Source organism: Zosterops lateralis (assembly GCF_965231275.1).
Source record: "Zosterops lateralis genome assembly, chromosome: 6".
In the NCBI taxonomy this organism is placed as follows: domain Eukaryota; kingdom Metazoa; phylum Chordata; class Aves; order Passeriformes; family Zosteropidae; genus Zosterops; species Zosterops lateralis.
The window spans coordinates 4,582,451-4,596,756 of NC_139761.1; the positions used below are offsets into that span (position 1 = coordinate 4,582,451).

At 49.5% G+C, this 14,306-nt stretch overlaps 1 protein-coding gene across 3 annotated transcripts in view; it reads right to left on the minus strand.

Annotated features, from left to right (window-relative positions):
* The window catches only part of ARMH4 (armadillo like helical domain containing 4), a 54,318-nt gene extending 43,838 nt beyond the window's left edge, over window positions 1-10,480 (minus strand). For 2 of the 3 annotated variants that reach the window (XM_083863512.1, XM_083863511.1), the window contains exons 1-4: window positions 10,203-10,480; window positions 2,971-4,333; window positions 1,959-2,171; window positions 366-581 (exon numbers count right to left, since the gene is read on the minus strand). In XM_083863512.1, coding sequence (XP_083719638.1) covers window positions 366-581; window positions 1,959-2,171; window positions 2,971-4,333; window positions 10,203-10,448 — 2,038 coding nt within the window. In that variant the 5' untranslated portion in view covers window positions 10,449-10,480. Of the gene's footprint in view, window positions 1-365; window positions 582-1,958; window positions 2,172-2,970; window positions 4,334-9,169; window positions 9,286-10,202 lie in introns of those variants that run through there. The other variant, XM_083863513.1, reaches the window with a different exon arrangement.
* Window positions 10,481-14,306: the final 3,826 nt, after the last annotated feature.

Consider the following 14,306-nt stretch of genomic DNA (forward strand, 5'->3'; position numbering starts at 1 on the left):
CTGCTCTACCTCAGCACCCCTTGGTGAGTGTTCCCTGGCACAGAGCTCCGCAGTGGGTGCACACACCAACATTACAGGCGTGCAGAGCCAGGCCCTGCTGCAACAGCAATACCACTGCTGCTCCCTAGCCAGGAAAAAACCCACCCCCATCCAGTACAGCCACCAGAATTTCAGGCATCCTCCAGGACACTGCTCATTGCTTGCCTCCTGTGCCTCCTGGGAGAGGACAGGTTATCCAACACCTTTATTTGGAACAGTAAGATGTGCACACATCACACAGGTGGGAGCCAAACAGACAAACTGGGGCTGTCAGGGCAGGTGTGGCCCCCCACAGGAGGCCACCTGTCCCTGGGGCTCAGGGGTACCTTCAGACTCCAGGCGGTCCAGCCCGTAGGTGACAGCTGTGCTGATCCTCCTCACTGAGGGAAGGGCTGTTCTCCTGACAGAGGAGGATGATGCTGGAGTCACCAGGACCACAGTTCTGCTGGATGGCTCCTCTGTCTCTCCAGCTGGGGTGGAAGACATGCCAGCAGGAGCTGGAACAGCCTTCTCACTAGTGACCAGGATCCCATCTGTGAGATCTGCAGAACATAGGGAAAAGAAACCATTCAGCCCAACAGTATCTTTTTAAAAATCCCTTAAAGAAATTCCTCAATGAAAATTTAACTCAAAGGAAGTTACTAAGCTTTTGCTTCCTTTGAGATGTGACTGCTGTAATGAAGCTTTCTCCTCAAGGGCAGCCAGCAAAGGAGGTTCCCCTTAATGAGGGGGGAACCCTTAAAGGCTTTCATTCCATTGCTTTAAGGACCACTCATCATCACACCCTTGCAAGATCAGGGCACCAAGACACCAGCTGAGAACTGAGCCAAGTGGCAGATCTGATAGTTCATTACAAAGATAAAAGTTGGTTGAAATTATAATTAAATCCCAGAAGCAAATTCAATTAGTAGAAACTGCCAGAGGAACCTTCTCCCCTTTACAAATAGACCCTAAATTTAGAGATACAATGCACACAGCTTTTTCCTTTTGATGCCCTGCAACACGAGAATCTCTAGAAAAGCTGCCCGGCAGCATTTTCCTTACAATGGTCCCCACTACTCCAAAAATACACTCCAGCTCAAAGTCAGTCTCGTGCTGAGGGAACCCTTGCTGCACTCCTGTCAGGCAGACACACTCCAACATGTACCTGCCAAGGTGACAGCAAACCAGCAGGCAGTAGCTACATGAACATGACTGCTTAAAGCATTTCTGCACGAGCTACAGCAAGCTGAGAACAAACAACCCACCACTCCTCAGTGGAAGTGAATATCAGTGCAGACACCCAAGGGCTTGCCAGGCTCCAGCAGGAAGGTGTCTTTCCCTCCTCCAATGGTTCCTACTGGCTCCCTGATGAAACATTTTCATCCTCTGGGCTGAGCACCCTGTGACTGCCTTGGGTTGCAGAAGTGAGAACTCTTCATCCATAAATAAATAAAAAATTGTTTAAGTGTCTAAAGCTAAAGGCAGCTTGCTAGCAAGGACAGACAGGGGGCTTGTTTGGTTTGGGGCATTTTTATTTTTTTAACCTCTACTCCACTTATTTGGAGCAAAAAAATCCATATGCTGGCAAATTCCAACATGGTAGATCTCATGTGTGCTGGTTTTCATTGATGGATATTTAGTGAGGAGGGAAGAAGCCAGTCATGGAAGTGATTTTCTAGGAGTAGCTGCCAACAGCTTCCTCCATGCTTGACAAAACCAATTAGTGACTAGTTTTGAATGCTGACACCTTGTTAAACTACATTCTGCACAGGTAGAAAGCAGCAGCAGCCCAGGGGTAGAGGCAGAGGGCAGAAGGTCAGCAAAAAAAAAGTCAAATGAGGATGTTGTGTTGAGACTGGAGTGTCCAGGCACTGAGACTGGTTTCAGATGTACCATCCCATCTTGCGTGGAAATAAGTCCCTGAAGCAAAACCCTACCTTGTGCATCCACAGGGTTCACTGTGGAGGAGGCACCAGCAGCCACCAGCACCTCAGTGGCACTTGGGGCTGTCAGCACCTGGGTGTCCTCCCCGCTGTTCTCCTGGGGAAAGCTGGCAGCTCCTGCTCCCTGGGTGGCACCAGGCATCTCTGTCACAGCTGTCACAGCAGCATCAGCCTCCTGGGCAGCTGTTGTCTCCTCCTGAGTAACACCTACAGCAAGAACACGTGTCAGGGCAGACTCACAGGACAGCTGACAGCAGCAGAGCACACATCTGAACCAATATAAAGGGAATATAATTCCATGTATTTATGTCAGTGACCAGCTCCCACTGACACCTCAGCTATGCAGAAGGGTTTATTTTTGTTGCGCAAGTCTTATAGACAGTGTTGTTTCCCCAACATCTGGGAAACAGCAGAGAGGGAACCTGCTGACAAGTCAAGTGCTTAAAAATTAATCTAGAAATTAATCAGTCAGGTTTCAGCACCAGCCTGCAATTAGCTTCCCTTCTTTTACAGCAGAAATTAGGTCTTTTGGATGCAATGAAGGGAAATCATCCTTTTTACATCTGCAGCTGAAGAGGGAAGAATAAAGATGCCCAGCAATTAAAGTCCTCATCAACCTAGAAACATGTCATTACCCTACACCTGACCAGCCTTTTTTTTTGTCTTTTTAGCATTTCCTTTATATTTTAAACACTAAGCAGGAATACTGTCATGAGGCTGAAGGTGCCATTTCTGGAGGAATATGCAGGGCAGGGTGACACCATCAGTCTGTGGCTGTCCAGGAGGAGTTCTGCCTGCAGGTAAGAGCTGGGACAAGCACTGGACAGCCACAGCTCCACTATGGGGTGAGGAGACAATAACCAGGAGTTTGTCACAAGGGCACAGACCTCTCGACCTGAGCACCCTTGCAAAGGCATTTAAGACATCAGTGGCTCACAGGCTCCTGGTACAGCTCACTTTAAATCCCAGAAATGAGAGGCAAGTGTCTGTAAAAGGCAAGTTTTACCTTTCCATGAACTCTCCAGAGTGGGAGGGAGCTCAGGCTGGGTATCTGTCACCACAGCAGCCTCCGGCTGTGACAGAGGGACGCTTTTCTCCTCCTCTGCTGTGACTGCACTTATGTTCTCCAACGAGCCAAGATCAGCTGTCTCTGCATCTGACAGGTTCCCAGTGTGGAAAGCATCGCTGCTGCCTGTGGAAGTTGCTGGCAGCTCCTCCTCCCCTTGCACTGGCACTGTGCAGTTGCTCTCCTTGGCAAGCTCAGGCGCTGGTGGAGGGGACACAGGGGAGGGCACTGCTCTGGTGGCATCCTCTTCCTCCCCAATACCTTCCTGGGTGGTCTGGGATGGTTCTGTCATCCCCAGCTCCTCTGTCACCTCCTCATGAGACACACTTCTCCCTCGACTGATGTCCCCCAGTTTTGTGTCATCCCAGTCAGGTGGCACAGTGTCCATAGGGGGGATGGTGACAGTGCCAGCTGAGGTGGGCAGCTCCTGCTGTGTGACACCTGTCCCTGCTGCTGGCTGAAGGAAAGCCTCAGTTGCCACAAGAGGATGTTTGGGAGCCACAGATGTTGGTGGAACCAAGGATTTCAGAGGGCTCCCTGTGTGGGCTCTGGGCATTCCCTGCTCAGAGGTCACATCCACAGCCTGGGGAGTTGGGATGACAACATGCTCACCTCCTGCTTCCCAGCTGGGAGAGCTGGGGGTCAGTGTGGGCTGGGGCCCAGCTGAGGGCTGGGAGCTGCTCTCTGCTTCCTCCTCCTCCTCCTCCACAGTGGTCCCAGAAAGGGGGTTTGCTGAGGGGCCAGCAGAGCTGGGCTCCACTGCCACCCCTCCCTCTGTTGTGGCCTCACCAGACTCCTCCTGGACTGGAGGGCTCAGCGTGGTCACAGCTGTGGTCAGCATGGCCCTGAGTGCTTCATCCTCCTCCAGCTGTGCCTCAGTGGGAGCCAGCTCCTCCTCCTGCTGCCCAGCAGAGGGGTGAGCCCCCATGCCCTGGCTGCTGGAGACAACAGGGCTTGGGCTGGCAGGGAACACTTCTCCTGCAGTGAAAACTTCATCTAAGGGTGTCCCAGATGGAGTTGCTGACACTGCACATGGCTCTTCAGAAACTGCCTGCTCAGAAGGGCCCAGATTGTTTTTCAAGTCCACCATGCCTGTCCTTTCATCTTCCAGCCCATTCCCTGCCCAGGGGCCGTGCTGGACCTTTGTCACATCCTTCTCCTCCAGAGGCTGAGCAAGGCATGGGAGGCTGGAGGACAGGAGCAGGATGCTGCAGGTGAGCACACAGATGTTAAATCCTTTTGATCTCCTCATGGCTGAGAGGAGATGTGTCCAGGAGCCTGCAAGGCTGACAAATCCAGAGACCTAGAAGGGGAAAAAGGAACCAAGATTACACATACCCATAACCAACCACAGACCCAGGGCCTTAAATAACTGGGAGACCAAGTCTATGGCCAGTTGTGAGCAGAGCCCTCCTACACATTCCAAGCAATGAACTCCTCCATCTATTTTACTGTTCTCAGCCTACCTGAAGATGCCAGACAAAACCAAATGCTGATCTGAAGCCCAGGACAGACCTTGCCCAGCCCTCACCCCAACAGCAGAGTGCTATGCCCTACCCAGCAGACTTCAGACCTACAAGCAATGGTATGGATCAACCCCTTTGTCCTGAACCAAGTCCAAAAATGATGCTTGTCAAGGCCATGAAGCCTCAGGTTTGTTATGGCCAGCCCTGTTCTGTGCATTGGCACAGGAGGAGACCAAGGAACCTGCACAGAGAACAAGATGGGTCTGTGGGGACATCACAGGACCAGAGCCACCCCAGGAGGCTTTAGGGCTGCATCCCATCCTGGCTGAGGCCCTTGGCCCCACAGAGGGAGCTCCAGCCCAGAGAGCAGCAGTGCTGCATTAGCACAGTGCCCGTGCTGCACTGCACCATGGAGGCACTTCCAGACAGTTTCATGTCCAGAATCACCGCACGAGTCGAGGGTTTCCAAGAGAGCACTGAACCTGGAGCCCAGCAGTGATCCAGCCAGCTGACAGCCTGCCCTTGGCAAGCTCTGCTGCCTCCAAGCACACAGCTCCAGCTCTTTTGGGCATGTGCCTCAGTCCTGGGCTTGCTACTCCACCTCTCCAGATGAGAGGACAATCCCATCCCAGGCCCCACTCACTGGTCACACCAGTCCCATGCACACAACAAACATCCCTGTGTCACACAGCAGATCTGGTGTGCTCCTCCTCCCAGCTCCAGGAAGCAGCTGGTCAAGGGCACAGTCAAGCTCTACTCTGCAAGGGTCTCCAGCCATCAGCAGCTTCAAGTTCTTTCTCTCAATGTTCCTCCAGCTCTGGGGCCCCCAACACGAGAAAGACCTTGAGCTGTTAGGATAAGCCCAAAGAAGAGCCAGGAAGATCACACAGCTGGAGCACCTTCTGCTACAGACACAGGCTGAGAGACTTGGAAGCTGGAGAAGAAAAGGCTCTGGGGACACATTGGAGCACCTTCCAGTGCCTGAAGTAGCTCCAAGAGAGCTGGAGAGGGACTTTGGACAATGGCATGGAGTAACAGAGCAAGGAGGAATGGCTTTCACCTGACAAAGAGTAAGTTTAGATTAGATATTAAGAATAAATTCTTGACTGAGGGTGGTGGGGCCCACACCCAGCACAGGTTACCCAGAGAAGCTGTGGCTGCCCCATCCCTGGAAGTGTCCAAGGTCAGGCTGGATGGGGCTTGGAGCAGCCTGGGATAGTGGAAGGTGAGATTTTGTCATTCCTGAGTGAACTGTTCTTCCTTTTGGGCTGCAGGAATAACAAATATCAGTAAGGAAAGAGGTTGGGGTTGTCAGAACCACCTCTCAGTCTTCCAAAGAACAGCAATGGTCACCCTGTGCAGTCTCCCTGCTCATGGGAACAGGATAAATCCCTGAATTTGCCACACTCCTCATTTCCCCAGCCAAACAGCACATCCAGAAGCATTTCTCACATTTGTACCCACAGAGTGCAGCAGCACAGCTCAGAATCAACCACTGCAGGCTCCAGCATCTGGCTGAGCCTTCAGGGCACACTGAGTCACTTTTTCCATTCTCCCTGAAGCCTCATCCCAGCACTGTGAGCTGCTACAATAACTCCCCATATCACAGGCCACACACATGCACCAGGTGCTCAGGGACAAGCAGAAGCCACCAAAATGCTCTTCACCAGCCTAGATACCTTCCACTTTATTTTTAGCATCTTCTGTCTCTGAAGGATGGGTGGCCACCCATCTATTTTCTCTATTGCCCATCCTCAAAAAATAGCTGAACACTGACAATATTTAGCTCTTCTTCCAGGCTAAATCTTTATGCACTTTTGTAATTAAAAAGCACTAAGGATATACTATGCAAGTTAAATTGTTAGTGCCTAACTACATGCATCTGCCTTACCATGCAGCTGAATATAAATCATGTTTACCTCCACACCCCTTTAGCAAGTGCCTGTTAAGAGCAGGCATATTGAAACAACAAAAAGTTGGGGTTTTTTTCCTTCTTAGAAAATAGTTTGGCTTTAAATACATCTTCTCAAGAAGTCAGGAGCATTTAGGTGGCACAAATGCTTTCAGCAGTGCTTAAACATAAACAGAACTCCAGCTGCACTTGAAAAGCAGCACTTCTCTTGCAGTCAGGCACATCATACAAATGTATACACACGTCTGTACAGATATTTTGTAGCTTTCTAGCTCTAGGCTCTCAACTAGCCCAAGACACTCAGGTCATGGTTAAGAGAAGTAAAATGCTCACCTCCTCCCAACAAGCTTACTCTATATCTGTATTAGAACTTTTCCTCCTTCTGGGCAGCAGATAACATGGGCACTCAATACCAGCCAGATAAAAGAGGTCCTGGGTTCCTCCAGGCAGCTTCATATTGTTTCCACCAGTCTGAAAAGCCCTGCTGGTCATAATCCTACATTTCTATAGGGCAAAAAAAATCATATTGGAGAGTTATTTGCTCAGGAAATCCACAACAGCCAGATGTAAACTAACCTAGACCTTCACACTCAGTGGAAGCAGGAGATAGTGGCACGGAGCTTGCTGCAGGATAATGGCACAGGTTCACACTTCAAAGAAGATTAGTCAGGGCTTAAGACCTACTTAGCTTTAGGAAGAGGCTGGATTAGAGAGTGTATGAACAGCAGTGACCCGGCTATCTCCTTAAGCAGAGTTTGACACCTTGCTGAAGCTCTTCCATGAATGCAGAAGCTGCAGGTGCCTGCCTGCAGAGCAGTCTGTTCCTCAAGCCACACTGAGCTACACATTTATCCCCCCATCTGGCTATTTTTATAGCCAGCCCCAGCCAGGCTATAACAGCAGGCTGGAGCACACTGCCCTGACCAAGCACCTCCCCTGTAGTAAGGCTGAGCTCTTCCCTTACCAGCCTGAAGGTAGTAACTCAATATTTCATGCCGCAGGAACTCCTGGTCCCCAGATCTCACCTGGCATCCTCGCAGCTGAAGCCCTGGAGGCAGCTGCCAAGCACTGGCCAGGCTCTCGGTGGAAAAACTAATCCTTGCTTCCAATAGGAAGCACACACTGAGGGCAAGAGCCAGTGCCAGCTACTTCCCCTGCACTTAATAACAACAAATCCCAGGAGATGCAGTTCCTCCAGCCGCAAAGGCAGAGCGACTGCAGGCAGCCAGGGAGCTTTATCTTCAGCATGGAAAAACAATAACTTTTCTTTTAACACCTGGTAGGCTGGGAAAATAACACAAAGGACTGCTAGGCCGAAAACAGCAGCCAAAACTGGACATCTCCAGGAGCTCCCCACAAGAATAAGAACCATCTACCCCAGTGGGGAAGTCAGGAAGCTGAGGGACAATAAATATAAATTGGTCACCAGCTGAAGCAGTCTCAGTTGGATCTTTCTGAGCCAGGCTGCTTGCCTGCTCCATACAATTAGCACTTGCAGTAGTTATTAAACCATTAACCCCTCTGAATTCTGGAGACCCGTTTGAGATCAGCTCTTGGGAGGCCCCAACAAAAGCCAGCTCAGAAGGAGTCCCAGCCTGTTATGGCCACTCCAGCAGGGCAGGTTTGCAGGGGAGCAGCACAGAGCAGAGCAGATGTCTCTCCTTCAATAGCTGCTCCTTGCATGGACCAGTGGTTTGTGGAGAAATGCTGCAAAGGATTAAGCTCCCCCTCTGCCCCAGCTGTGTGCAGCTACTCCCTCTGAAAGCTTTTAAAGTTTCACCCAGTCATCTTTACTTAGAGAAAACAACCTCTCTCTCCCCCCACACCAAAAAAAAAAAAAAAAAAAAAAAAAAAAAAAAAAAAAAAAAAAAAAAAAAAAAAAAATTAAGCTGTTATTTTCTGTCTTTAGCAAGTTATGGCTATGATTCCACCCAAATTGTTGAAACAATGAGGAAAAAAAGTATCAAGTTTTAAACTCACTTGAATTAATAACTGCTCTAACAATTTCTCTGACACAGGGAGAACACTCAGGCTGAAGTGTCTGCACACACCGTAAAGCAGAGAGCAGGAGATGAACGGGTCAGCCCCAGACAAACCCGCCTTGCCTTTGAAAAGGGCTTCTCACACCTCCAAGTACAAGCTTGGTGTGAGCCTGGGCTGGCTGAACAGTCCTGGGTGTGCTCAGCTCTGCAATTCACCTGACAATTCATAAGGGAACCGGACAAAAAAAAAAAAAAGCTGCAAATCTTTTAATGGGAAGATTTAACCAAAACACACAAGTCAAACAACTGCCAGGCACCAAGTGCTCTGTTACAGGGCGCTAATGTATGCCATCCAAGCCTCATTACTCGCACTGAATACAAAAGGCAGCAGATAATACACTGCAGAGCTCCAACTCCTACTTTTGTGCACAAGCAGACAAAAAAAAAATGCCTTCATCTCATCTCGCTTTATGTCCTTGCCCGGTTCAACCGAGCAAACCGAGGAGGTGATACCCTTCCAGCACACACTTCAGCTAAACACACCTCCACCAGTTCCACCACCTCCAACAGCTCAGTGAAACCCCAGCAGTGACACCACTCTACTAACACAAAGTGGGGTGAGAAAAACGATGTCGAGACAAGCACACACATCAGAGGGGCACAGCCTCGCCTACCCTTGAGGATGCATCTTTAAACAGCAAACAAATGAGGTATTAATATTCTGTCAGGCCAGCTCCCCCACCAGTCCCACTGAGGCACCTTAATGCATAATACATCACCTCCACTTCCAGCCTCGACATTCCAGCTGTAGTTCTTGGAGGAGCCGGAGACATGACATGTTTCAGGCATTATTCCCCCCCTCCAACCACCGAGCTTTGTTCGGAACAGCACACGGACCACCTATGGAAAATCCCTGCCCGGATTTGCAAGTAAAAGCCGCATAGTTCTCTGTGGCTTTTGACCCGTGCCAGGTCCCCGGCATCACCACACAAGTCTAAGGTCTACCAAATTCCTCAGGGATTAAGGCAGGGAGGAGGGGGGAGTTTAAGAATGAGGCCAAAGGGTGCACAGCAGTTTTCAGGCAGAGGAAGGACACAAACGCTGCTGCCCAGCCTTGCCTGGGAGCACAGGGAGAACACTCGGGTTCCAATCAGCGAGAAACGCTCCACAATCCCAGCGCTTCACCTAAACCTGACAGCAACACACACAGGAGAGCGGGAGGATCACGAGTCCCTATGCAGGTGAAGGTTTAAGAGCAGGTTAAATGCGCCTTTTGGGTGGTGAAAACCCGCGTGGGGTCCAGGGAATGGGATTAGGGCTGGCTCAAGGCTCGATTACACCCAGCACAGGTCCATCCTCCCCGTCCTCCTTAGTCATTTTACAGGTGACTTTACGCCCCAGAAGTGCATCCTTACCCCATCAAGTGCCAACAGCCGCCCGGGAATTCCTCCCGCACAGGCCCGCCGCAGGACAGAGGGACAGCCGCGGTCACCCCCGAGACAAACACACCCCCCACCCCCAAAAATTCCCCGAGGAAACCCACCGGGACCCCCCATCCCGGCAGGACAGGGCCCTCCCCTGCTCTCCCCGCTGTCCCTTCCCCATCCCCCGGGGCTGCAGGACCAGCCGCTCTCCGGGAACAAAGAGCCGCGCCGAGGATGCGCTGCCCCGCGGGCAGCCGAGCATCATCGGGAAACATTAAAAAAAAAAAAATTAAAAAAAATCCAAAAAAAATCCTAACAAACCACAAATCAATTCTAAACGCGGGGGTGGGATGCCAGCTCTGTGTGTGTGTGTGTGTCCCGGCCTCACCTGGCTGCCGCCGCCGCCCGGAGCCGCCCCGAGCCGCGCTCCCCCAGCCCCGCGGCCGCACGGGCGGAGCGGAGCGGGCCGCCCACCGGCGGGCGGTGTCGGGGGCTGGCTCCGCTCCGCCCGACCCCGCCTGCCTCCGGTGGGCTTCGTGCTCTGCCTCAGACACCCGCAAACCCCCCCGGAGAGGCCGCCCCGCAGCCGCGTTTGGGGTTTGTGCCTTTTTCTGCAAAGGGAAGTTTTGAGCATCCGAGCGCGCTCGGGGCCGCGCCCAACTCCTCTCCCAGTGCCCGACCCGGGGAGCTGCCGCTCTTTGCTTATGAGGAGATGTAAAAACAAGGCCTAAGGCACCCTTTAGTAGTTTTCCGTCTATTACAGAGTCTCCTCCAGTGTTTTCAGCTGCAGAGATCACCTTCCCCTAACACTCCCTATGCACAACTTCTTAAATAACAACACCCGAATTAGAAGAGCTTTATTCAATTTCCCTTTTTGGGATGCTTTGTTTTGAGCACCTATTTGGCCAGTACAGAGAAAGGTAAACAGCTTCCCTTGTGCTTTCCTCCTGCTTTCCTCCTCCCACCTATTTATTTTCCCCAATAAAACCCCCATAAGTAACAAGAAAATGGACCAGCAGGTCCTGGCTCACACACCAATTCACTTTGCCAAAGAGCGACTCAAAAGGCCATACCTCACCTCCAAACCCAAGAAGATGAGAGGGGTTCAGCTTCCTCTCACTCCCCCCAGCCCAGTGTCAGGGCCAGGACAAGGTCTCTGCTGCCCACAGAGGGTTTTATACCCCCTCGGGCACTGACTCATTCAGGTGCGAGGAGTTTGAGCTGGGCAGGGACAGGTGAGGAGAGACCAAAAATAATGATCTCTCACAGGAGGCAGTGACTGGGGTGGGGGGATTTTGGGGGGTGGAATTGCTAGGAAGGACTAGAGGGAGGTGCAGGTGAAGTGAGTTAAAATCTTGACTTCCTAATAAATGGGCTCTACCACACAAAGCAAATCAGTGAATCGTCTAGTTGTGATAACAAACTACAAAATAAACTTCTCTTATTTTTCCACACAAAGTGAGATGTAACCTGCTGGCACAGGTTGCTCAGCTCTTTAAATAAACAACCTAACTGCTGGAAAAAAACTGAAGTATTCCTTACCAACAAATTGTTCATTATTTTTTCTGTTTGCTGTGCTGCTGGCAGTAACATTTACATTAGTGATTTGCTCTCTTTTTGTCTCTAAACACACCCCAAAGTTTCACCTGTTTAATTTTAAAGAAACAGTGTGGTTTCTACTGGATTTCAACCAATCTGGATCCAACCCAATTCATTCGGTTGTAGCACTGTGCGTCCAATATTAAAACTTTCAAAAGACAGATTTGTTGCAACTTACGGTAGTTTTTTTCAGGGAAATATTGCTTACCCCTTCATGAGTTGAAAATAAAGTGTCAGAGTGCCTGTATCAGCAATAAAGACAGACAGTGACAAAAGGGATAAGAAAGAACTTCAGAGTTAGGCTTGGGGGAGGAAATGGTCATTCAAAATGATGGGGAAAGTCCCTTCTGGCTTTGCCTCTCTGAACTGTAAAATCCGGGAAAATTATTCATTAATCAATATGTCTAGTGATGTGGCATCTTCATAAATAAAATACAAATATGTGAAAAGAAAAGATGTTTCCTCTCTCCTCTAGGGGAGATGGGGTGGGAGGGAAGGAAGAGGTAAGAGCTGCATTTTTCATGCCATTTTAAACACCATTAACTCCCAGGTTAGGGACTCAAAACCCTTCACAAGTTCAACCTCTGCCCTGGCCAATTCATTTTGGCCAAGGGCTCTGGCTGAGAAGAGGGGGTGGCTCAGCCATGCAGGAGGTGCCACCTCCCAAGTTAATGGTGCAGCCAGATTTTCCACAAGACCAAAATCAATTCTCAAGAGCAGCACTGCACCTTGTGGTGGGTCTGGGATTGATTCCCAAGCTGTTCAGTCATTCCTGTGTGGGGAAAGGGGCAGGACAACAGGGACCACCCCAGCAGAAATCAGAGCTCTCAGGGATAATTCCAGGGGCTGAGCTTCAGCAGCTGCACAATTCCCCCCCTTAACAGCTGAGCTGCGATTCAGAACAAGGGATCTTCCAGTTGAAGGTGTCCCTGCCTATGGCAGGGGGTTGGAACAAGATGATTTTTTAAGTTCCTTCCATCACAAACCACTCTGTGATTTTATGATAGTGTTTTCAATCCCATTTCTAGCTAACCTTTACAATTACTGGGAAAGTTACTTAAAATGTAAAGCGTGTGTAAGGGATGATTTAGTGTTCTCCAAGGATGCAGAGCACTTAATTGACTGGAGAGGTTTTCACTTCCCCCTTGCCGTCAACTCCGAACTCAGATTGGCACTGTGTCCTCTCAAGGTTAAATATTTCACTTCTAAGCACTGGAACCAAAATAGCTGGTTATCTAGGTTTTTTTTTTTCCCTGCCTAAAATTGCACATTCCCTGTACTCTGCAAGTTTCTCTACCCCGCATAACCTGCCAAAATCAGACGCTTCTGTGTTATCAACAAAAATATCTGCAGACTGAAAGAAAGAGGCATGATGAGAGAGGCAGAAATCACCAGAGAGCAGTCCTTTGTTATTCCTTTCTTTGGTTTATTAGTTGGAAATACTGATTTTTAACTCAGATCAGTATGCCATGGAGCATACATATAACGAAGCAAAACTGGCCCCACTTCCACAGCAAGTTAAGAAACATCCATTCCTCTCCTCTCTTACCTTTGCTCTGGGTTGAGACATTTCAGTACAATCCTCTATTGGCCTTGTCCTTCAGAACTTCTCACCTGAGGTGAATTCAGACACTAAATTTGTAAGCAGGCTCATTCTTCCATGCAGGTAGCGTGGCTGGGAAACAGTGGGACTCATGTCCCATTCCCAGCTCTGCCTTTCTAGAGGACTTTCAAAACTGAATTTCCCTGCTCTCAGCCTCCACTTCTCTGTAAAATAACAATACCTAATTCTTGTAAGAGCCTCTTATAAAATCCGTGTGTTATTATAGCAGCCAGCTCTGTTGTACAAAGTAATGATACATCAGGTTTCTTTCACAGGTGATATTCCTGTCACAGCCCTATTGCAGAACCCAAAAAGTACCAATAGCACGTCCTAATTAAGAGACTGGGTCACATAAAAATTTATATGAAGATATATTTTGCCTGTATAGAATGAACTAAAAAGTCATTGTCCTGACAGCAGAAATGCTGCACCTTATGCTGCAACTCCTGACACCTGTGAGGAGATGTATCAGCTATCCTAAGTGTGTCAGGACGTGCCACAGAAGGTAAAGGCAATTTTAAAATAGTTACCGTTAATTTTGCTGCTGAATGACTTTCCCAAATTGAATATTGGGGACATCCAGCACACAAATCAGTGCACATCTCCATCACAAGACTCACCTTTACACCAGCTGGCAGCTTCTGTTTCAAGGGGGCCCTCTCTTCCTATTAAACAGCAGCCACTGGCCTGGAGTAGCCATGAGTAGTTCAGGGAAAGTGAGAACAGCATCCCCTGCCACAGAAAGGAAGGTTTGTTTTAAACAACTCCACTTTGAAAAAGTTTTTGTCCAATGAATTATTTTGAATGTAACAATGTTATGGATGAACAGATTTCTTCTTCCTCCAACTGCAAACCCAATAAATGTCAACTGCAATTAAAACTCAATCAAGAGAATCAACTTGGGTTCCTTTCTTCCATGTATCCCCCTGCTGGCATTAACAGGAAAGCTGGGCAAGGCCAAGTGGTGCCAGTGCAGCCCCACTGCTGGCTGGGGTTTACAGTAATCAATCCTACAAGGAGGCACAGGATCCAGCTTTCCTGCTCTCGTGTTTCTGAAGTGCTCACAGAGCAGGAAAGCCATAAGAACTTATTTTTGTCACTAAAGTCAGCAGATGTGACTTGGAGAGCACACAGAGCCCAGATCTGCTGAGTAGGAAATGCCATTTTTACACACTCACTCTTCAGAGTAGAACCAGGCTTTTGCTGACTGGCCCAAGGTCACTGGAATCCATTGCAGTAGCTCTGGGAATGCAGCCCGGGAGGCCCAAGGCTCACATCCATAACAGAATC